This window comes from Marmota monax, unplaced genomic scaffold (assembly GCF_021218885.2).
Source record: "Marmota monax isolate L192 unplaced genomic scaffold, Marmota_monax_Labrador192_F-V1.1 WCK01_AAM20220418_F8-fsc00043, whole genome shotgun sequence".
Taxonomy (NCBI): Eukaryota; Metazoa; Chordata; class Mammalia; order Rodentia; family Sciuridae; genus Marmota; species Marmota monax.
Genome location: NW_026691982.1, coordinates 10,095,028 through 10,119,754, shown reverse-complemented (window position 1 = coordinate 10,119,754; position 24,727 = coordinate 10,095,028). Strand labels below are relative to the sequence as shown.

The following is a 24,727-nucleotide window of genomic DNA, read 5'->3' as shown; positions in this document are numbered from 1 at the left end:
GCACACAGCCAACATAACTTCCATCTACAATTGTTTTAATCATTAAAAAAAAAAAAAACTTTTACAAATAATTGCATTCAGGGACAGACTTTAAACCTAAATAGAAAAGTAAGATAAACCTCAACATTGATCTCTGGAAATTCTAATTTGGCCCACATTTCCTTCATACTGGCCTGGTCTTAACTAAGCCAATACAGGATAGGATTCTTCCTGAGAGTTGGCAAAGATGTCATATTCCACTTTTTTGTCCAGAAATTGACAACTGTGGCTTTCAAAAATAAAAACAAACAAACAACAACAACAAAATAATGAGAAAAATTTAAGTTATTATTGGTCTGAAACCATTTATGTACTCCTGAATAAAAACAAGTTTGGATTTGTGGAATTCACTTCTAGGCATCCTTTCTGCTCATCTGTTGGCCTGTGAAGACTTTCAGTGGAAGAAAGAATAGGTCAAATTCAGATATGTCCATTTCATTATTGTCAGCCAAGGGCGGGCAGGTTGAATTCAAAGCCCCAGGCCACATGCAAGCTGAAAAGAGTTTATCTGATGAGTCCAGAGGAAAACAATGTTATATATTGCTTATATGTCAAATAAAAAAATTAAATATAGTTGCTCTAAATTGCTAATATAAAAATAGTTTCTGCTCCTATTCAAAACAGTTGCTTTAAAAAGTAGTATGTACTCTACTTTTTAAAAAAAGATTTTAAAGAAAACTTATGTATCTGCATCTCCTTCCTGGATCAACCACCCAACTGTTGAGCCACACACAGCCATACACACTGCTGCAATCACAGGAAGCCTGAAGAAACCATTTCCAAAGCCACTTGCCTGCTACTGAGTTCTGTGTGGCTGGCCTTATGCCAGTACCACACGGATGCCCTGTACCTGGTCATCTTCCCATCAGCCTTTAATAATTCTGTGCCCACTTTTGCCTAAAAAAAAAGAATAAAACCAAGGAATACCTGGGTCAGATAACCTGCCAACTATTCTATATTGAAAGACTGCTCCTATTGGGCTGGGTCCATTTTCCTTGCACGTGTACTGTGCACAGGTGGCTGACCAAGTCTTCCCCCAACCCTTCCCAGATGTTCTTCAGGGGCTAGACGGCTTGCCGTTGGGGCCAAGAAGAAGCTTAACACCCTGCTTGTCGATGCTGGAGTTGATGCTGTCTGTGTCCTTCTCCTGCTCAGGGACACAGGTGCAGCCCACTGGGATGGTGACGTAGTCCTCCATGTACACTGAGCGACCGCCCGCACAGGCAGAGGTCCGGCGCAGGATGACAGCAGGCATGTACACTGGGGTGCTGCGGAAGTGGAAGTCCTCCTCCCCAAAAAGCCCAGTCAGGCAGCCCCGGCACAAGCAGTAGGCTTCAGGCAGGTACCTAGGGAACCTTGCCGGGTCATAGGAAATTCTGAAAAGAGAGATTGAGGGATTAATTTGTGATTTGGGGGCAACTGACACACACATGGAGAAAGGACAGCTTCTACAAGGTTTGTGCTTCTGAGACCAAACACCAGAAAAAAGGTGGGGAGCATAGCAAACACTCTGTTGAAATAATTGATTAAATGAAATGGGTTGAGGAGGAGGCTAGGCCTTACATCTGACATCCTATCATACAGTTAGTGTCCACTTGAGGCCCCACACTGAAATAGATACACTTGAGCTTTGTTAAATGCTGAAGACAGCATTTATATCTATCCTTGAGCCAACCCATAAAATTAACCTAAAGTCTGCAATAATGTAAATAGAAAAAAAATTCTAGGCAGCCTGCACATGTGACTACAGGGGCCAATGGAATAGAAAGAGACCCAGTGTCTGCTTGGGGCCACCTCTGGGGCCTCTCCACTGGCCAGTCACAGAAGATGCGCAGGCTGGTACAGATGCCATGAAGGGGAGACACTGATGCAGAACCACAAGCAAAGGCAACTGCAGGACACCTGTGTTGAAGTGCAAGGTGACTGTGTCCATCTGTCTGTTTGGGTCCATATGCCTTTCTGTTTGAAGGGACCCACATGGCACAAGGAGAGGGCAGGACTGGCTGGCCTGGGATATTCAAAATCTGGTTTAAATTGGATAAATTTCATTCTCCTTCCAGTCTTCCTATTTTGGGATCAAATGCCAAGAACATGTTGTCTGACTGCCTGTAACAAAGACTCAGTCTCTTCACTTTTGCCTGAACCTCTGCCTCCATTTTGCATCTGTCTCTTTTGCTATGAGTTGCCTTGGATTCTAGGAACAACAGGTCCATTATGGTGGTGTCCTTTCAAAAGCTCATGTGTGAGTTAATGCAAGAAGGTTCAGAGGTGAAATGATTTAGTGATGAGCACTGTAACCCAATCAGTGGATTAATCCCCTGGTAGAGATTAATTAGGTGGTAACCCTAGGTAGGCAGGGTATGGCTGGAGGAGGGTGAATACTGGGGGAGTGGGGAGGGCATGCCTTTGAGGTTCATATTTTATCTCTGGTAAGCACAACTCTCTGCCTCCTGGTGGCCATGTCCTGAGCTGCTTTCTTCCTTCACACTCTTCTGCCATGATGTTCTGCGATGGAGTTGGCCGTCTATGGACTGAGACCTCTGAAACTATAAGCCCCAAATAACTTTTCCTCCTTACTTTGTTCTTGTCAGGTCTTTTTGGTCACAGAAACAAAAAAGCTTACTAAAACAAGTTCTGATTGATAAACATCTTGTAATGTCCTGGAACCACTCCCCAGGCAACAGTAACTGTCTTATCACCAACATGCAGAATCGGGTAAGAATGGACAGTCCATGCCTGATCAAGATCATCTGCTTTAGTAGCTGCATAGAACCTCTGGCTATGCAAAGCCCCAATAGTTGCCCTCATTTCCCTTTCTATTAACATCAAAGTCATTGTCAGTCCCCTGCAGACAGGGCTAAAGTTGTGGGTCCCCTCATCTTCCTAGTGTAAATGTACTGATTAAAGTTTTTTTCCTGCTTTTCACCATTACTTTTCTGCTTAGTGTTTGGGGCAAGCGGCTGCACCTTATTTGTTGGACCCCAGAGTCAGGCCTCTGGCCTAGGATTCTGGTAACATGCCCTGGACAGAAAGGTCAGACTGTGTGGTCATTTCTCCTCTTTTCCTCATGGCCCATTCCAGCCTGTCTTCAAAGAAAGAGTCAGGAGCTAGGAGCCGGGGACGGGTTAGTCTGCCTGTGTTGGCTTCTGACCTCACAACCCAAGGTCAATTCAAGACCCTAACTTAACATTTGAAGGAAAGACATTTATAGTTAGTATTCACAATATCATTTTCAACATTTATCCACTGAATATCTGAGGGCTTTTTCAGGCAATAAGGATATAGACAAAACACATACCCACTATCCAAGATTCACAATCTGGAGGGAGACATACTAATAAAAGAAGTTCACCTGGCCTGTGAGAGGCTTTAGGAAAAGGTGGCTCTTGACTGGATTTATCTACATGAAGAAATGAGAAAGAGCATTTGGGATGGAGGTCAAAGTATAGGATAGAGGGAGTAGGTACAGGTGGGAGGTACAAGTTGAGAAGGTCACAGGGATGAAGAAAGCTGCACCTTGTCAGGAATTCTGGTCTGACCCTGAAGGCAACAGGATGGGAAATGACCTGAACAGATGGATGGTTAGAGAGATCCCTTCATCTCTGGGGAGGAACAGCATCTGGGGCCCAAAATGGGGATCTTAGCTGAAGCTAATTTTGAATTGTTGGTATATGGATGGTGATTAAGAGGAGCATGTGAGGGAGAACAGAAGGAGTAGAGGTCACCAACTTTGAGGGAAAGAAATCTGAGTGTGGATACTGTGACATCCTTAAGGCCAAGAAAGGCAGAGGCTGGAGAGAGAAGTGGTCAAAAGCTGAACTTGAATTGGAACCAGTTTATCAGACATGGGGATGGAAAGTCTTAGACTGTGTGTCATTACTATAACAATCTGCCTGGGATTGGGTAATTTATAAAGAATTTAGTTCATGGTTCTCGAGGCTGGGAAGCCCAAGAGCTTGGAGTTGGTCTCTTCTCAGTATCTGGGGAGGGCCTCATGCTGCATCATAACACAGTGCAGGGCAGCACATGGTGAGACAGAGCAAGGGCGCCCACTCAAATCTCTCTTCCTCTTCTTATAAGGAAGAGGAAGCCCCAGGAAGCCCCAGCTCGTGACCTCATCTAACCCACTTCCAAATGCTACCAACCTGTGAGTTTGGGAATTAAACTTCCAACAAATGAACTTTGGGGAACACATTCAAACCACAGCAAAGCAATATGAATGTGGGAAACTTGATAGGTTTTCCAAGAAAAACTAGGAGGGAACCTACATATTAAAAGGGCTTGAGAGAGGGACACAAACCCCAGGGGCATCACTGCCCTGGTGCAGTGAAGACTCATTGAGCCTCTGCTCGTTCCCATGTGTTTCTGTCTCAGGAATCAATTATATGGTTGCTTTAAAAACTTATCAAATCCAAACTGAGGCACATCCCACAAAACAACTGATCTCTGTCCTGGGGTAGAGAAGAGGCATTAGGAGGGCACTTTGAATGAAGTCTGCAGATTAGATAACAGTGTCCTATTTATGTTCATTGCCTGATCTTGATTAATTTGCTGGCTATTGATGTTGCCATTTGGGAACACCTGGGTAAAGGGTGTATGGGAATTTCTTGTCCTAATTTCACAACAGTTTTGGTACTTTGAACAGTTAAAAATAAAGAGGAAAATTTTAAATTTCAAAAACGTCCCTGATGGAGAGTGATCAGGGAAATCGGAACCTGACTGAGTATGTAGATATTAGGGAAGTATTAATTTTAAAGTGTATTAATGCATTGTGGCTTGACAGCGCCCTCACTTGAAGATGTGCACACTAATAGAGACTGCTGAACACTGGGGAAGTCACTGGGTACCCTCTGGGTTTGGCCAACAGGAGATGGTGATATGGTAATAAGCAGGGCACAGATTTGGGCTGTGCCCTCCAGGAGTGCACAGGTCTGTGGGCAGGACAGGCTGGCATCTGTCAGCTCCATGTGATACCAGGTTCAGGGACTGTGGCCAGTCCCAGTGTGTTAGTCAGCCTTTCGTCTCTGTGACCAAAATATCTGATAAGAACAACCTAGAGGAAGACAGGTTAGTTTCACAGTTTCAGAGGATTAAGTCCATGGTCCATCAGCTCTATCACTCTGGGCCTAGGTGAAGCAGAACATCATGATGGGAAGGCATGACAGAGAAAAGCTGTCAGCTCATGGCACAGGGAAGGGAGGGAGGGGGTGAGGAAGGGAGGGAGGGAAGGGGGAAGGGGTGAAGGGGAAAAGAGCGGGAGGGGGGGAGAGAGAGGGAAAGAGAGTGTGTGAGTATGTGTGCATGTGTGTGTGCGTGTATAAGGGGTGGGCATGCCCTCAGAGACTTACTTCTTCCAACTAGTAGTCCATTCAACCATCAGTGGATTAATCTGTTGATGACATCAGAGCCCTCAGATACAATCACTTCCCAAAGCCTCACCTCTTGAACACTGCTGCATTGGAGACCAAGTCTTCAACACATGAGCTTTGGGGGGACATTCCAGATCCAAACAATAGCACCCTATGAGGGGTCTGAGGAAATGATCTACATACATTGGAGATGAGGATAAAAGACAAGAGGGCTAAGCAAAGAAGAGAGCTCAGGGACCTGCAAACACGAAGCAGCAACACACGCCTGAGCCAGAAAACAGATGACTGCAGTGGGTGGGAAACTGCAGCTGGAGTGATATGTGAGTGTGACTGTGATAACTTGTGTGTGAGCATATCCAAGTGTGAGCATGTCATCATGTGATATAAGCATTGCATACCTGAGCATGTGTAAGCATGTGTGAAAGAGTGTGGGTGTAAGCATTTGCATGTGTGAGTATAAACAGCATGTTTGTGGGTATATGTGTGTGTGATGTGTGTGAATGTGAGGGCACATAAGTAGGTGTGTATGAATGTGTGTGAGCATGCACGGGCACAAGCATGTGTGAATATGAAAAGTGAGAGTTTATGTGTGTGAATGTGTGGGGGTGTCATGTGAATATCGAGTGGGAGAACGTGTGTGGGGGGGTAGCGATCTCATGAGAAATTCAAGGTGGAAGCGGAGCAGAAAGTGGAGATTGAACCCTGCAGCTCCTGGGAACCAGGAATGGAGGATGAGTTGCCCAGCACAGTTGAGATTCCTGGAGGAAAGTTACCCAACAGCAAGACAGAGAGTAAATTACAGGAGCACTGGAGGGCTGGGGTGCATTAGGTGCTATCCCCCAGGCTGGTTTCCTCTTTGGTGATGTTGGCTTGACCTGCTGGCATCGACCATCCCTTTCAGTTTCACTTAAGATTTGTCTTTCTGTACAATGTGGTGTCTAGGTCCCATCACCCTGGGTGTCATTCAGAAGCAACTGGTGCTTGTGCATCACCCTTGTTAGTTTTGTAGGTGAAAGACAGTTGCTTGGATGCATGATGGTCAGAGGCTCACTGACTAAAAATATTCATCCCCAAAATATCTTATTGGTCCCTAGGATAGACCTTTTGACCATCACCATGACCCCTTTTGGCTAAGGACTGAAAAAAAAAAAAAGCCACCTGCCCTTCCTCTTCATTTCTGCCTGGGAGATGAAAAGAAGGATGAATATGAGTTGTTTTCAAATGGTGTACAGACTAGGGGGGGTTCTCTTACAATAGAAAGACCTTATGAAGGTGGGGGGCATTTACAATGAATGGACCAGCCTATGGCCATGGCATTGATGTCAGCGGAACCAGTGCCACAGACAGAACAGCCTGGTGTGTTTGGAAGGAAGCTGGTTAGAGCTGGAGAAGTCACGCCAGAAGCCCTGGAAATCTCAGCAGAGCCAGGCACAGACACTGAACTCAAGTCTGTGCCCCCAGTTTCCTGCCTGAAATCTGGGTAAATCAGCAGCCAGGAGCGCCTTTTGGTTTCAAAAAGCTGCCATGGGAAAGAAACAGAAAGACACTCCATCTGGAAACCTTTCTTTTCCCATACATGGAAATGAAACCCAGCAAGAATTCTGCACTGTGTCCTTGCCTCCCTGGGAGCAATCATTCTTTTGTCTCCACATTTTCTGCATGCTGATTTGTGCAAACTTGGCACAGGGACATGCTTGAAACACATCAACTTTTCCCCTCTGCTGGATCTCAGAAGTGGCCAGGGCCACGTGTGAAGTTTGGCTTGAGTGAGTGACAGCTGGCCTGGCTTAATCCAAGAACAAAGGACAAGTCCTCCAGGGATGATTAGAGGTGATGGAAACTGAGCTTTGGGAGGAATGTAAGTGACAGCAGAGACAGAAAAAGAGTGCTGCCCCTGGGGCCTGGACATGTTAGGAAACAATTCCAAGCGGTTCCGGAGGTCAGCTCAGAGAACAATGAGCACATTCCCAGAAGGAATCGGCCACCTGATGTGTTCTATCTGATGCCCAAGTATAGCTGGAGCATTACTGGCACAAACTTGATGTGGCCCACCCTCCCACCCTGCAAAACATGCAATTATTTCAATTTCAAAGTAGCAGAGGCTGAGTATTATTGTTTCCCCTCACAGTTATTCAAAGACCCCAACCCCAGGAACAAAGTTGGGAGGAAATGCCTTCCCCATTCCTATCTGGAAACCTACTTGTACCAGAGGATCTAAATAGAGACAAAATAGTTTCCACCATGTTATTCATCAGCTCTGAAGGTCGGTGCATTCAGCCAGGTTAAGACTTTCTGAAAAGGGCAGGATGGAGTTGATATGAGTCTTAGACTTGAAATTTTGGTCCAACCGGTGACCTTGGGTAAATCACTCCAACCTGCCTGATTCCTTGCAAAATGAAGAGGAAGGCTCTTCCCCAGTTTCCTGAAGGCAGGACCAAGGATGTGGTATTTGTTTCAATGTTTTGTGCTTAGAAAAGAACTTAAAATAAACACATTGAATCTCAAAGGTCTTGGAATTGCCCCCGAATCAGTCTTAAAATCAGTACAGTTCTAACTAAAATCCCAGTAAGACTTCTCTAAGAACTTGATGAGCTCACTCTAAAATTTATATAGAGGCAGAGATAGCACTTTGGGAGAAGAATGAGGGAACAGACTAGATATAAAGACATTATAAATGGAAAAACCAAGATGCCTAGCATCCCCTGGGACACTGAGGGACAAACAGCTTCCCTTGTCAAGAATGGAGAGTTCTCTGAAAAACCCCTCTCACTGAGGGAGATAGGTAGGTGGCTCAAGATTTCCAAAGTGTGCCACCTGCATTGGAACTGTATGTGAGCTCTTCTTAAAAATGAAGATTCCCAGGGAATGATAAATGTGTGAGGTGACAGATATGCTGATTATACTGATTTGTTGATTACATAATGTATACATACATCAGATCATCACAGTATGCCCTGGTTATTGTGTCAATAGAAAAAATATATATAAAAAGAACAGAAAAAAGGTGGATTCTCAGACTTCACACACACTTGCTGAGTGAGAAGCTCCATTCTCACATGCTGCCCAAGGGATCTGCTTTGTTCATTTAAACTGGGAGTCACTAATTGACATAAATCAACAGAAACCCATTCCTGGTTGCACTGTCAACAGTAGTTAAGTGATGTTGCCACAGGGTGTTTTGTGATCTGTTAACCACCTATATACTGATTGCAGTTGATGGCAAATGATTGGATGGTTGCATTTTCCTGGTACTTGGATTTCATGACTATACCAGCCCAGGAGTGTCTTATGCTGCAAAGTCTAATTCGTGCAAAAGAACATTATTAATCCAACAAGAATTAGCATTACCATTAGCATCTCAGTTGGAGGCACATAAATGAGTTTCTTCAAAATAGTGAAGCTGTTCCCCCACCCCTAGAGATCTGCAATTAATTGCTGTGGATGGGGCCAGGCTGTTGGTATTCTTTTAAAAGCTCCCCAGATAATTCTCAAAGATAGCTCTTGTACAAGCCATTTTGGTCTCCACATTTAAGAGAAGTAATGAGTCATTAAGAGAGAGGTTTTAGGGCTGCGGATACAGCTCAGTGATGGAGCATTTGCCTAGCATATGAGAGGTCCTGGGTTCCATCCCCAGCACTGAAAAAAGAGACCAGGGTTTATATTAACCTTCCATCTTCTCATTTTCCCTTTAGAACATGCCCTGCATGGTTGTGATGCTACACAAAAGTCTCATTGTGTACCATAGGCCCCCCCAACTACAGGGCCAGGTTCAGGGGGTAACTGGGGACACTGGAGGCCACAGCTTCCCTCTGGGGGAAAGCTGTAGCCAGGAGGCCCATCAGCTCCACCCTCTTTCCATCTGCTAAGGCCGGAGGGAGCCAAAGAGCTGCAATACATGCTGCCAAGAAGCTCTGAAAAATGCTTTTCTGGCCCCTACAGGAAAACATCAGTGTGCATTTCTCATGAAAGAGGGCATGGAAAAATCAGTCAGGGATTGCAGCAGGCCTGACCGGGGCACAGTTCCCCAGGGCATTCACCTGGCCAAGGAGAGCTAGAGGTCGGTCTTGTTCCATCTGGGGACTGCAGTTGCCTTCGGTGCCATCCTGAACTTGGCACCAAGGCCCGGCCTGAAGTTGAGCCAGTGAAAAGGGCTCCAGAGAGAACCTGCTCATCTGCCAACAAGCCAGCTCAGGGCCACCAGGAGCAAGAAGGCTCTGCCTGCCCGCCCTCCCCTCACTCATGAGGGGAAACTGAGTCACTGACAGAGGAGGGAGCTGGCCTATAGTCACCCAGCTCGGCTGGATTTGCCCAGTTGCCTGCACCACAAGCTACATGGGCCACACAGACCTAAGACTCTACAGTTCGTGGATATTTCGCAACCAGACAAGCGCCTGGTGTGGCAATTTTACAACCAGGAAATCCATTCATTTCATGTAAAATCTGCTGTTTTGGGAGGTCTGGAAAAGGAGAGATTCAGGCTTTGGAAAAGAATTTGGAAGATAATTCAAGAGGGAAAAATTTATGGCAGAGGGAAAGAAAGAGAAATGAGAATGAAAGACCAAATTTCTTGAAGGCTTTTATTCTTCTGTCATGGCAAATGCCACGCATTGGGCACAGCTGGGAGACACTCTTCAAAGGAAAACACAACTCATGCCCATGGGATAACTAAGCTCTCTACCCTGGGGAAGCTGTAGAACGTGGGTTCAGAGCCATCTTTGATGTGTCTGATCTTGGGGCATGAGGGAGGTGCCCCTGTGCACAAAGGGAGAAGCCCACCTGGCCCCCAGGGAGTCAGCTGTCACCACACACAGGCCACGAGAGATAGTTAACATCACATTAGCCTAGCTTCTTTCTTTAATTCCAGAAAAGTTCCTGGTATTTTCTCTTTGATGGCTTAGTAAGTTAGGGAGCAATGTCCTTATTGTCCTCCTTCACATTCTTCATGTGCCATCTCTGGAAGACAGACACCATGAGGAATGTCACTTTATGGCATGCAAGGAACTTCCTGCATTTGCCCAAATCTTTCTATTGGCATGAAGGGCACACACATTCTATTCAGGTGAGGAACATGGATAGAGGAGCCCAAGGAATGATATATTGTCATCCCTCCTGGCTACTCTAGGAATGCTAAAGTAAAACCCAGGCCCTCAAGGGAGATAACTATCAAAGCAAAAACGATAATCCCATGACAATGCTCCATGACAATGCTTTTATTTTTACTCTGTGAAACAGTGATAGGTACAGCAGAGCCTGATGTATTTTGAGAAACCCAGAGAGGGGAAAAGTGAGCTGTACTTTGGATGGCTCAAGGTCACTTTTCCATAAAAATATTTTTTTGGGGGGAAAATACCAACTTTTTTTTATGTAAGCTGCTTTAACCAATGCATGTCTCCTTTTCTACCACAGTGAATAAGGATGAATAATACCAGCCCTCCATTTCTCTGGCTGTAATGGAGACTTCCAGCCAGTCACACTCTGTTCTATTCTCTTTTCCTGGCCCTTTCTCTAGATCTCCCCCTTTTTTTTTTATTAACACAACATTATTATTATAATATTGTGCAGATAGGATACTGTGCCCATGCTTATATGGATATGGATATATATATATATATACACACACACACACACACTAGATATGATATATAGCTATACCAGAATTATACAGATTTTCTTTGAAGACAAAAAGGCTAGTTTTAAAGTCATAAAAGTAACCCATAGGTATGAAGCAGGTGCCCAGCAAAGAGTGAATATACTAAGGAAAAAATTATAGAAAAAGAATAGGAATCCCCAACCCCACAAATTCTAAAGATCACTGGGACGGGCCACCCCAGAACAGATGATTAGACTGGATTTTGGCAAGGTGCTGCCCCCTGTTGTCCACAGTTGCCACTGCAAACATCTTTGCTGATGGGAGCCCAAGGCAGGGAAGGACAGAAAGAACCCTGTTACCTGGCTGCGGGTGCTCAGGCCATGGGGCTTCTCACTCAGCAGGAACCCTTTGTTCTTAGTGTTGGCACACACATTTGGAAGTACATAAAAGAGGGATGATGCATTTGAACAAAGATGAACAGGAATATCTTTAAAAGGCTACTTGTATAACTTTCCCTGATGTTATACAGCAGTCCTCACTTATCTACCAGGTATACTGACCCTGCAAGACCCCCTGTGGGTGACCTGAAACTGAAACAGATAGTAGGAAACTCTATATATTATATAGTTTCCCTATATATACATGCATACCTATTAAAAAATTTACTTTATAAATTAGGCACCATAAAATATTAACAAAAACTACTAATAAAATAGAACAATTTTAACACTATAATAAAAGTGATGTGAATGCAGTCTGTCAAAATATCTCACTATACTAAACTCACAATTCTTGGGATGACATGAGCTGATACAATGCCTGCCTGATGAGATGAAGTGAGGTGGATGACGTAAGCAGTGTGATGGAGTATTAGGCTACTACATAAGGGTCACTTGAACACAAGCATTGCAATATCACAACAGTCAACTTAATAAGATGGCTATTATGTGACTAACAGGAGGGTAGTATATACAGTGTGGGTATACTAGACAGAGGGACAATTCACATCCCAGGCAGGGGTGGGATGGCACGAAAGTTTACCACCCTATTCAGAAGGGCATGCAACTTAAAACTTAGGAATTGTTTATTTCTCAAATTATCCATTTAATATTTTCCGACATAGGTTGAATAAAACCACAGGATGTGAAACTGTGGAGAAGGGAGGGATTGACGTTACTCCTAACTGTTCTTTCTCTAATATTATATTCCTTTGATAAAAAAGTATTAGATGGAGAGAAAGTGAGGTGAATTTTAGGAGGGAAGCTCTCAGCCTATAGCTCTCCTCTATTCCTGCTTGGACCCTGCACAGCCCTCAGTCAATATTTGATGAGTGAATGTGCCATTAAGTTTCTATGTTGGTAAAAATGGAACAATTAATGGACAGTCTACATGAAAAACAGGATGTTTGGATTAGCTAAACTTAAGGGTTAGAGGAGTGGTGAGCAAAAATATTCCTTTTATAAAATTCAGCATTTTCCCAATGAAAACTGTTAAAGTGTAGCATCAATAAACACCAGATGATGGATTTGTTAGAGCATGAGGTCACTCTGAATGGACCATCAGAAAGGCAGTGATGACCTTGCCCAACTCACAGGTAGAAGAAGCTGTGCTGAAGTGCTCAGGATATTTAATAAGTAGAGATGTTCTCAGGTGCACTGTCAGTATTTCATCTACTTGTTCTACCTGCCTATTGGTGGATGCTGAGGTAACTCCCAGCTCCTTACTATTACTAATCTGTGTCTGTTTTTCAATCAAGATTCCTGAGGGGAATTCATTTCCTTCAGATTTCTCCTCTTTCCAAAGTCACTTGCTGAAAGTTCTGGCAACTTGAGTTCTCCATAGGAAGACATCCAGGTATTGCAGCCTGGGCTAGGTTGACTCTCCTTTGCAGGCTTGCTCTGCCTAAGGCACCCAACTGCACCTGCATCAGCCTGCTGGGACGGTCTCTTTGCCTGTTCACACTCCCCAGTGGCCTGTATGCCTATTTTTAAGTCACTTGACTTCCCCATCCCCTGTCCTCTCTCTCTTTGCTTCCTGTCCTGTTTTTCTTTCCACTTATTTCCTTGTTGTTACTGCTATCCATGGAGCTGTTTACTGCAAAATAAATTTAGGTATAGTCTCTTAGATGCTGTGGAGGAAAAGAACTATATAAAAAGGGTAACAAATAAAGCCTAAAAATAAATTGTTGTACATTATTCGTATCCTAGAGAAAAGTTATCTTTAGACTATGCGTCAAAAATGAAAAATATAAACAATTTAAAATTACTTTAAGTATTAGTAGGTGTTTATCTCTGGGGCTTCAGCATATGTGGGTGTTGTGTCGTTAAAACCTTAATAAACCTCAGTGTCCTTGCAATATATTTATCAGTATTTTAATGTGGCTTTTAAGAATCATACTGAGCAAATTTATTTTATTTTTGGCATTTTGTTTTTCAAGTAAAAGAAAAACAAACATTATGCCACAAAGTAAATGAGAAAATATTTTTGTATTCTGGGAGTTGAATTTTTTTTTTTTTTAATACCACATTGGGCAGGAGCCCTGGCTCCATGGAATCAGAGGGGTCCAGGATGAGATCCTAGCTCTACCATTTTGGACTTCTCACTGGGGGACAATCTCTTGATCTCCAGGCCTGTGCTCCTCATCTTAGCATAGCCCAGAAGTGGAGTCACAGGGCTCTGAAAAATTCCACCCCAATGTTCAGGGTGCCTCTTTTGCCAGACCCACAGCCTGTAAGGGCAAACAGCTCCTTTCTCACCAAGGTTCTTGGTGTGTCCCAGGCCATGATGTGCTGAGGCTTCATTTCCTCAGTATCTGCTTTTCCCTCATGGTTGGGAAATTTCTCTTTCTGCTCTTTAAAAATGAAATGTCTTTAGCATAGTGGCACACACCTGTAGTCCCAGCCACTCAGGAGGTTGAAGCGAAAGGATCCCTTGAGCCCAAGAGATCAGCCTGGACATGATAGCAAGACCCTGTTTCTTTCTTTCTTTCTTTTTTTAAAATCCTTTATTATATACATATGTCAGTTTCTCTCTTAGAAAGAGCAAAATGTGATATACACCTTTCCCTGCTTTATGCCAGTGATAGATTGATCTACTTAGGTACTCTAGAAGTGCCTCATTCTTCTTTTTAGTTGTATATAGCATTTTACCTAACTTGTAGATATTTAAGCAGTTTCCAATCCCTTGCCATTACAATAATGAACTCATACCTATCATTTGGTACACGGACATGTGGGCCCATAGGAGAAACACTGATGAGAAATTGCTGAGTCAAAGGGTATATGAATTTAAGAATATGGGTATAAGATTGTGGCTCACTGGTGGAGCGCTTCTCTAGCATGTGTGAGGCACTGGGTTTGATTCTCAGCACTGCATATAAATAAATAAAATAAAGGTCCACTGACAATTTAAAAATATTTTTTAAAAAAAGAATGTGTTAGTCAGGTGTAGTGGCAAATGCCTATAGTCCTGGCTATTTGGGAGAATAAGGCAAGGGGATTGCAATCCTCATGGGAGTTCAAGGCCCGATTGGGCAACATAGTGAGACCCCCATCTAAAAAAAAATGTTTTTTGATAGCTAATATCCAACTGTCTTCTATAAAAGTTGTGCCAATTCACACTCCTCTACTGTAGAATGCCTTTTTCCTTACACCCTTGGCAAAGTAGCCTAATGCGTGTATTAAAAAAAGGATTCTCATATGGTTTTAACATGCATTTCACTTACTATGCCTGCAGTGAACAGCTTTTCATGCTTTATCAAGCATATGAGTCATCTGAACTTCCTTCCCTGGGAACCATCCCTGCCCTTGGCTCATCTTTCCATGACCTTAACGGTCTTTCTCTTATTGGTTGTGGGAACTCTTTAGGAAATGTGCCCTTTGTGACATGGGTTGTAATTAATTTTTCCCCCAGTTTGCTCTTGTATTTTTATTATTTTATATTGCCAAGAAAAAATGGTATACAATTATGTAATTATATTTCTCAACCTTATCTCTTATGACATTTGGGGACTATGACCTACTAAATAGGCCTCCTCCATTCTAAGATTATAAATTGCTCGTGTTTTTCTCCTTCTTTGTGATTCTGTTTTTCACCTTTAAATCTTTGAATCATCTGGAATTTAATCTTCACATAGAAGTGAGATCCAATTGTATTTTTTTCCAGCTGGCAACCCAGCTGTCCCAATACCATGATCCACCTCTCCCCAAAACATACAGAAAGCCTGCTGATATTCCAAATGCCTATTTTTATTATTTATTTTTTTTTTAAAGAGAGAGTGAGAGAGAGAGAATTTTTAATACTTATTTTTTAGTTATCGGCGGACACAACATCTTTGTTTGTATGTGGTGCTGAGGATCGAACCCGGGCCGCACGCATGCCAGGCGAGCACGCTACCGCTTGAGCCACATCCCCAGCCCTCCAAATGCCTATTTTTAAACTCATCTTATCCACCTAAAGTGATCCATTTTGTGCCAGTTAGTATTTCTGACTTGTAGTCTGCTTTCCTATCTTTCTTAGAACAATGGATCTTTCTTGATCTCCCCCGGCACATACACAATATTTTGCTTATAGAAATATAGTTATCTTGCTCTTCAGTATCCACAGGGGATTGGCTCAGGAACCCTGAGGATACCAAAATGCTCAGATACTATTTGCAAAGAATCCACACACATCCTCCTATATTTAAATCAACTTTAGGTTGCTTATAATACCTAACAGTGTAAATGCTAAGGAAATAGTTGAATAATAACAAAAAAAATTCATATATGTTCAGCACAGTTGCGATTTTCTTTCCAATTTTTTTAAGGGGGTACCCAGGATTAAACTCAGGGCACTCAACCACTGAGCCACATCCCCAGCCCTATTTTGTATTTTATTTAGAGACAGGATCTCACTGAGTTGCTTAGTGCCTCGCCTTTGCTGAGGCTGGCTTTGAACTTGCCATCCTCCTGCCTCAGTCTCCCGAGGCACTGGGATTACAGGTGTCCGCCACTGGACCTGGCTTTTTCCAAATATTTTTGATCTGCTGGATGAATGGATGCAGAACCTGCAGATATGGGGAGAATGATACACCTCTGAACCTAAGCTGATGGGCCTGTGGGAGAGCATCTTTCATCCAGGGTCCTTAGAACTCCACTGAAAGACCAAGCCAGTCCTTCTACAACATCTCTTGCAGAAGAGGCTCTGCACTTCACAGGATCTCACATTTTTTTAATCTTCCCATTAACACAAAATGGTGACAGGTGATCAAAGGAAGATGCAAAGAGGTGGTCTCCCGGCAGGAAAGCAGGGCCAGCTTTAGTGGCCAGAAATCTGGAGCTGTGGCCTAGTACCAACTCCTGAAGACCACCTTTCCTCCAGTGGGCATTGGCTACCTAGTTCACATTTGCTCATGGGAAAAACAATCTCATCACTGTTGCTAAATAATATGAAAAACCATGCACAACATGTTGCCTCAAGCCACTGGATACAGCTGTCCTGCTCCTGGGACCATTCAGCTTTGAGGATCCATATAAGGAAGATCAGAACAGCATCTATAGGACCAACCAATGCAGTGTGTTGATCACACCCCACGGCCTCTTTGCTATCACTGTTTCCTGCTCTCCCAGGTGACCTGGGGATACACAAGTGTCAGCCTATAACCAGGGCAGCTCAATCAATAACTATGTGCAGAATTCTAGGGCTGCTAACTCCCAGTTTGTCCTTAAGCCGGCTTTCTCCTTAGCTCCAACACCCACATTCATGGCTGACTGTCACCTATTTGTCTTTCAGGCAGGTAAAAATTAACCAGCCCATGGACTGGGGCTGTAGCTCAGTGGCAGACACTTGCCTACCATGTGTGAGTCACTGGGTTCCATCCTTAGCATCACATAAAAATAAACATATAAAATAAAGGCATTCTGGGGCTGGGGTTGTGGCTCAGTGGCAGAGCAGTTGCCTAGTGTGTATGAGGCACTGGGTTTAATTCTCAGCACCGCATATAAATAAACAAATTGACAACTAAAGACATTAAAAAAAAAGGGCATTCTGTCCATCTGCAACTACCAAATCAACAAAAAGAAAATTTAACCAGCCTAATATGGAACTCCTGGTTTCCTCCCAAAACATTGGCTCTGCATTCTGTTACCCCATTTTGCTTATACCATTGTCATGGATTGAATCTTAAATGTCTTTAAAAGGCTCATATAAAGGCTTGATCCCAAATGCAGCAGTGTTCAGAAGGGAATCCTTTGGGACATGAGAGGATCATGAGGGCTCTGATCATGAATGGATTAATCCATTTGTGGATTCATAGCTAAATGGATTTAGATTGTTATAAAAGCCAGCTCTCTTGGGCTGGGGCTATAGCTCAGTGGCAGAGTGCTTGCCTAGCACGTGTGAGGAACTGGGTTCAATTCTTAGAACCACATGAAAATAGACAAATAAAAGTTCAGAAACATTGAAAAAAAAAAAAAAGCCAGCTCCCTCTCTGCTTCCTGGCCACCATTAAGTGAGCAGCTTTGCTCCACCACATGCTCCCTGCCATGATGTTTTTCCATGCCATAAGCCCAAAGTGATGGGGCCAAGTAACCGTGGGCTGAAACCATTAGCCAAAAGAAATCTTTCCTCCTTTTAAATTGATTCTCTCTGGTATTATCTCATAGTGATGGAAAGCTATCACAGAAAATTAGTACCAACATTGGTTGTTGCTGTGACTGTGACAGTGTGATTCAGAAGCCTTTGGAACTGATTTGTGAGAGGAGTTTGGGAATGTTTGGAGAAGCAGACTAGACTAGAGTAAGCTCAGAATATTGTAAGCAGAGTTTAATGGGAGATTCTGGTAGGTGCTCAGAAGTCAATGCTGATAGGAATGCAGACAGTAAAGGCTGAGGTCATGAGGTTTCAGATGGTAATGGGAACTGAGGCCATTCACATGTTATATTCTAGCAAAGAATATATCTATATTTTGTCCATGCCCTGAGAGAGTTTGTGTCAGGCTCAGATTAAAAGTAATTAATCTGGCAGAAGATATTTCAAGGCAGCACAGCATTCAAGCAGTGACATGGATATTACTGGCTAGTTTTAGCAATATTTATTACAAGAAATAGAGCAGAAAGATTAGAAAAACCTGTAACTTGGCCAAAAAAGAAGTGAGAAGTAGCCAAGAAGGGTGCAGTTGTTAAAAACAGTAGCATCATTTAAAAGAAGCCAAGTACTTGGCTCCAGGACAATTGGAAAGATACCTTGAGGGCATTTGGGGAGTCAGCAAAAACCTGCCCTTTGAAGGCTCAAGGGTGTAAAAGTGTAAATCACTTGAAGGACTTTGCTTGAAGAAGAGTTCCAGGGAGCCCAGCTCCCACAGGACCATCTAAAAATGAGCTTCCCTGTGTTCAGCCATCTAGGCACTCCAAGGTCTCTGTAGCCACGGGGCCAGCTAGTGCTGCTACTGGCAGCCGACCTTGATGTTATCTACGACCTTGATGTTATCTATGTTGTGCTGGTTTTGCAGGCATGCAGAATGCAAACGTTACAGGGTCACAGAGGTTTCCACTGAGTTTTCAAAGGAAAGCTTGGCAAGCCAGAAAGTGTGTGGCAGATTCAGAGTTCCTGCAGGCAGGCCCTGGCAGGACATGCATAAAGCTGTAAGAGTGATGACAATGCTGCAATCAAGACTGTAGGAAGTTTAAGATATCAGAAATGTGGAACATGTGGAAAGGAAAGTTGTAGGCAGCAAGTAGAGTCAGTCTAAGAAAAACACCATGTGGGCTGCAGTCAGCAAAGCTGTAGGGGTGGGGCTACCCAAGACCACAGAACTCACATAATGCTACCATATTCCCCAGATGCAGGAGATGGAGCTATATGATTTAATTTTTTCCTTGCTGGGTTTCAGTCTTTCTTTGGTCACATCCTCTTCTTTCCATGCTCCATTCCCCTCTTTTGGAATGAGAATATTTACCCTCTATCTGCCTTACCATTGTATATTAGAAGTATGTAACTTGATTATTATCATTTTTAGAGGTGCTCACAGCTAAGAGTTTGCCTGAAGTCGTGGAGGAGACTTTAGACTTGGACTTTTGAGTAATGTTGGAACTGTTAAGTCTATGAGGACTCTTAGAGATCGACGACTGGTTGTGTTTTGAATTGTGAGATGGACAGGTGAGTAGCCAGGTAGAAGGAGGCCCTAAATTTTAGCACCCCAGGGTAGCCTGTGGAACCCTTGGAGTCCAGGGACAGAATATTATAGTTTGGATTTAAATGTTGGCAAAAGGCTCATGGTTTGAGGTTTGGTCTCAAATGCAGCAGTGTTCCCACGTGGGTCCTTTCAGAGATCACGGGGTCATGAGGGCTTTGACTTCATGAATGGATTAATCCATTTATGGATTCAACACTTAGAGGATTTGGGGAGAGGGGCTTTTGTTATAAAAGCCAGCTCTTTCTCTGCTTCCTGACCATGATAAGGTGAATAGCTTTGCTCCACCACATGCTCTTTATCATGTTGTTTTTTTTTTTCCTTGCCAAGGGCCCAAAATGATGAGGCTAATCAACAGTGGACTGAAACCATTAGCCAAAATAACTATTTTCTTCTTTCAAGATAATTTCTCAGGGGGTTGGGGTTGTAGCTCAGTGGTAGAGCGCTTGCCTTGCATACACAAGTACCTGGGTTCGATCCTCAGCACCACATAAATAAATAAAAAGTTTAAAAAAAGAGATAATTTCTCTGGTGTTTTGTCACAGTAACAGAAAAGGGACTAACACTGACAACTCAAGCTACAAACATGGCAAACATAGCTAACAGAGCTTGAGATTCACTGCTGTGTGTGAGGGATGTATCTTTTGACCCACAGGATCTTCAGCCCAACTCAGGCATCCTTTTGCCTGGAGAGACTAGAATTTATTATAGAGGGATGCAAAGGCAGCAGCTTCTGTGCAGAGAAGTCAGACTATTGTCTCAAGAGATTTTCTCTCAATTCTATTTAGCACATCAGAAGCATAATATGAGGTTGGAAAGAGAAGGATAATAGATTAGCTGATACTTTTAGGTCTTGGGAATGGTGGTAAGAGAGGAAAAGCAAGAGAGGGAGCCACCAGAAAGAATGGGCTGACATGTGTCCTGAAGGAATGAAATGAATGACAAGATGTGGGCAGAAGGGGTTCTGGGCCTAACTCACATGTGGACAGGGGTTCTGTGAAGGCCTTAGACTTCTGCAGAGTAGCCAGGTAGAAGGAGGCCCTAAATTTTAGCATCCCAGGGCAGCCTGTGGTGTTAAGTAAAAGCAAACCACCCACCTCATTTAACAGCAGGTGTAGGTATAGGAGAAAGCCCATTTTATACCTCTTTTCCCTCATTCCAAAGTAGAATGAATCACCCTTATTTAATCAGGACATTTCACATTTGAGTGTGAAAGGGAAACTGCAGTCTTTCTTTTTCCTTTGCAAATTGAGAATCTCACTGCCTTCTGCCGAAAGCACTGCAGTGTGTCTATCTAGTATCTCCCTCTCTATTTCTCATGGAGACAGCTGCTATAATTTGGATCTTAACAGTTCCTCAAAGGTCCATGTGATAAAGACTTGCTCCCAAGAGAGGTGGTCAAGCCTTTAAGAGGCGGGGTCTAGGGAGGGTTTCTTTCTTTTAAAAAAATTTTTAAAAATTTGTTCTTCTTTTAAAATTTTTTATTTGTTCTACTTAGTTGTACATGACAGCAGAATGCATTTCAATTCATTGTACACAAATAGTGCAACATTTCAATTCTCTGGTTGTCCATAGGGCAGAGACACACTATTCGTGCAATCATACATGTACCTAGGGTGATGATATCCATCTCATTCCACCATCTTTTCTATCCTCATAACGCCTCCCCTTTGACCAATCCAAAGCTCCTCCATTCTTCCCATGCCCCTAGGGAGAGTTCTTTAGGTCACTGGGGAAGTACCCTCAAAGATAATTTTGGAACCCTTTTTTTTTTTTTTTTTTGCTTTCCAGCCACAAGGTGAGTGGTTTTGCTTGGCCACACTGCCACACGTTCCCTGCAATTGCAATCACACACCCCAACCAGAAGTCTAAAAAACCTTGTGTCTGCCTAACCAAGGACTGGAACATCCATCTAAAACCATGAGCCAGAATAACACTTCTTTTCTTTTCTTTTTTTTGTAGTTGTAGAGGGAAAGCATGCCTTTATTTTATTTGTCTTTATGTGGTGCTAATAATCAGACCCAGTGCTCATGTGTGCTAGGCAAGCACACTGCCACTGAACTACAGAACCAGCCCCAATGATTTTCTCTATATAAGTTGATTATCTCAGGTATTAAAGTAATGGAAAGCTAATGTATCTTTCTAGAACACAGTGGCTACATGGCTTTGTTGATCCAAAGTATTTTTACATGGCTGGGGGTGTAGCTCAGTGGTAGAACACTTGCCTAGCATGTATAAGACCCTGGGTTTGATCCCCAGCACCACAGAACAAAACATTCTATTAGGTAAGTTTCAAGCATTGAACACTGCTTAAGTGTTGAGCACAGCCTCCCCATGACACACTCACCCTGCTCCTCAGAGAGCTAGGCTCTCTGTGGACACCATGCTTTTTCTTCTCTCTTGCCATAAGCAGTCCTTCCCTTCAAACCAACTCATCACTTGGTTTCTCATCAACCAAGATGCAGCCCTTTCTGGACAGTGTGAGAGCTCCCTCTTTAGGTCTGTTCTTGTCTTCTCCTGCCACACTGGGAGCCCCTCCTCTAGAGGCCAGGGGACATCACTCCAGTCTGCAGAGAACACCCTAGCTCAACCTCACTGCACATTCCCAACATTCCTCAGCCTTCCTTTTTAGCATATTCCTTTCTTCCAAAATGACCTAGTGTTAATCACTTTTTTGATATAATAAGGAAGAAAGGTTTATTCTGGCTCCAGTTCAGAGGTTTAGGTCCATGGTTATCTCCATTGCTTTGGGCCTGAGGTAAGGCAGAACATCATGGTGGAAGGGTAGATGCGGCAGAGGAAAACTGCTCAGCTCATGGCAGCCAGGAAGTGAAAAGAGACTGAGAAAGGGGCCATTAGCTACCAATGGACTAATCCACTAATGAAGTTGGAACCCTCATGATCCAGTCACTTCCCCCAAAGCTCCACCTCAGGACATTGCTGCACTGGGGACAAAGTCTTCAAAACATGATCTTCAGGGGGACCATCTAGATCCAAACTGTAACAGATTTCTTTTCTAGGTCAATCTCAGAATCTTGCTCATTCTTCATTTTGAGGGCCATTTTCATTCCCCAAAATGCAACTCCCCCACACCCACCTTTAAACCACCATGCATTTGAAACTTTCCGAGTCCTGTCATATTCTGCCTTTTATTATGATTTCCTTCCCAGTTATTTCTTCTACTCCCCAAGACTGTAAGCTAAATGGCTCTGAGAGGGTACCTCTCAGGGCTCAATGTCAAGCAGCCGAGATCACACAGGCTCTCAAGAAATGTCTGCAGACTTCCACATTCCAACTTCAACAGGCCTCCTACGAAGAACCCCAAATTAATAAAGGATCCCTGGGTTGGTTCTTCATGGAACCCATTTAACTACATACTTGAAAAAGAATAGGTGCTCAAAATATATGATGCATAAGAAATAATGTAAGAGAAAACAAGGCGAAGCAGTATTTCTACAAGGAAGTGTGGCAGGCCTTTGTAGAAATGACTTGCTCTGAACCCCGCTGTTCCACCAGCTCCGCATCAACCCCCTTACCTGCCCCATCAGTCCTGTCCTGTGTGGCCCCGCCCCTCCCTACCTGTCTCCCACAAGGCTTGGCCCCGCCCCATCTGCCCCACCCTGCCCCGCCCCACCTGCTCCAGCAAGACCCGATCCCGCCCCAACCCTCTCGCTCAACTCGGCCCCGCTCACCTGTATGCCCAGGGTGACACGCTGCGCAGGTTGGTGGGTGGCCGGAAGCGGCGGTCCGCGGGCCTGCCCCCTGCCGGGCAGCTCGCGTTGCGCGCCTGCTCGCGGGGCCCCAGCTGCAGCGTGTGGTGAAAGGCGCTGAGCACGCCCGCTGCCAGCCGCCCATACAGCTGCTCCAGGAGCTCCTCGGGCCGGTCCGCACAGCCCCGCGGCCGCGCCGGGCGCCTGCTCGTCCTCAGCGCGCCCGCCGCCCGGCCTGGTGACAGCGCCAACAGGAAGCCAGCCACGAGCATCCAGACCTGTGGGACAGGCCGCGCTCAGCGCCCGCCGGAGGAGCCCGCCTGCGCCCAGCGCCCCGCGTCAGCGTCCCGCCCGCGGCGTCTGGAGCCCGCGGGCGCCCCGCGCCGCACCGCAGACCGTGAGGCCTTTCCCGAGAATGGGTGCCGCGCGGACCGGCCCCCGAGCGCCTTCCCCGCCCGCCCGCCGCCCGCGGGGTCCCCGGGGCCCCGCCCGGCGCCGGCCCGCGCGCCCCCGACCCCTGCCGCCGCCGCCGCCCCGAGCCCGGGGCCGCGAGGGGGTCGGGTGCGGGGCGCGCGTGCACGTGTGCGTGTGCCTGCCGGGCTGCTGCGCGGCGGGCTGCGAGTGTCTGTGACGCCGCCCGCGCCGCTTACCCCCGGGTGCGCCATCCCCGCGCCAGCCCCCTGCTCCGCGCGCCGCGCCTGCTGGCCAGCGAGGAAGCCCGCCCCGTGCCAGCGACGCTCGGACCCGCCGCCTCGCAGACCCACGCCCCCACGCCGTCATCCGCCCGCCCCCGGCGCCCGGCCCGCGTGGGCTCCCGGCCTGGGACGCTGGGGCCGGCCAGTGGGTCCCGGAACCTGACGCCCTGTCAGACCCCTGCGTCGGCGTCTCCTGGGCACCGAAGGACGCGGACGCAGCCCGGGTTCACAGACACGGAGCGGCGCTGCACCCTTGGCCTCCAGAAATGTCAAACATTTTGTCCCTCGTGAAATGTACTCACCAGTGTTCCCAACATCTCCCCGAAAATGTTTTCACGTTTGTTATGATACGGTGTTATGCAGCGATTCCTTAGCTAAAATAAAATTTAAAAGCCACACAAACTGAGGGCTCCACGCCTCGTGGATTGGGACCCGGCGGCTATATGGCTTCGAGGTGCCCGGTGTCTCAGAGCTGCAGACTGTTGGTTGTGCTGTGTGTCCTGGAGGAGGAGGAGAAGTGGATCTGGCACTGCCCCGTGGACTGGTGCGGTCCTGACTGGCTGAAGAAGGAGGTGGTAACTGGCCTAGAGGTCTCCAGAGCAGACAAGTGAGGCCTACAGAATGAAGTTGTGGGAGGCGAATTCTGGCTCAGGAAAATGATTTCTGTAGGAATTAAAGTAATCCAAGGATAGAATGGGCCACCTGCGAAAAGGATGAACTCAAAACCTAGAGTCTCTTTAGAGCTAATACGGAAGAAACATTAGTTGGAAGAAACATTAGAAATTTTTGAAATATCTATTTTTTATTGCAGTGAGGGGAGTCCGTTTCTCCTTTCTCCTAAACACCCATACAATGATCATGTGCCTCTTTATCATCTCTGAAAGCAAAGAATTATATACTTCCCCATCGGACGGTTTTGGCTGTAGGTGGGCATCACTTGTCTATTATTACAATGTTGGAGATTTCCTACCCCTTGTTAACTAAATTCTAAGTGTCCCAGTCATGTAAAATGAACCTAATATTATGTGAATAAATTGAATATACTCAAACGAAGGAATTATAATTCAAGAACACAAGAAAACTTGCTCATTTGTTCATTGTACAAATCAATGCTCATTGCTTTCTAGGTGTCAGACTAATGAATATAAATATGT

At 45.0% G+C, this 24,727-nt stretch overlaps 1 protein-coding gene across 2 annotated transcripts; it reads right to left on the bottom strand.

The window, feature by feature from the left end:
* On the bottom strand, positions 1-24,171 carry Il17d (interleukin 17D). 2 transcript variants are annotated; one of them, XM_046447671.2, is made up of 3 exons: positions 23,876-24,171; positions 22,861-23,156; positions 1-1,415 (listed from the first exon to the last, which is right to left on the bottom strand). In XM_046447671.2, exons 1-3 carry the CDS (start codon positions 23,888-23,890, stop codon positions 1,097-1,099), a joined length of 630 nt encoding a protein of 209 aa, XP_046303627.1. In that variant the 5' UTR covers positions 23,891-24,171; the 3' UTR covers positions 1-1,096. The 2 variants fall into 2 exon arrangements, with proteins under 2 accessions (XP_046303627.1, XP_046303635.1); XM_046447679.2 differs by lacking the exon at positions 23,876-24,171 and adding an exon at positions 23,529-23,611.
* Positions 24,172-24,727: the final 556 nt, after the last annotated feature.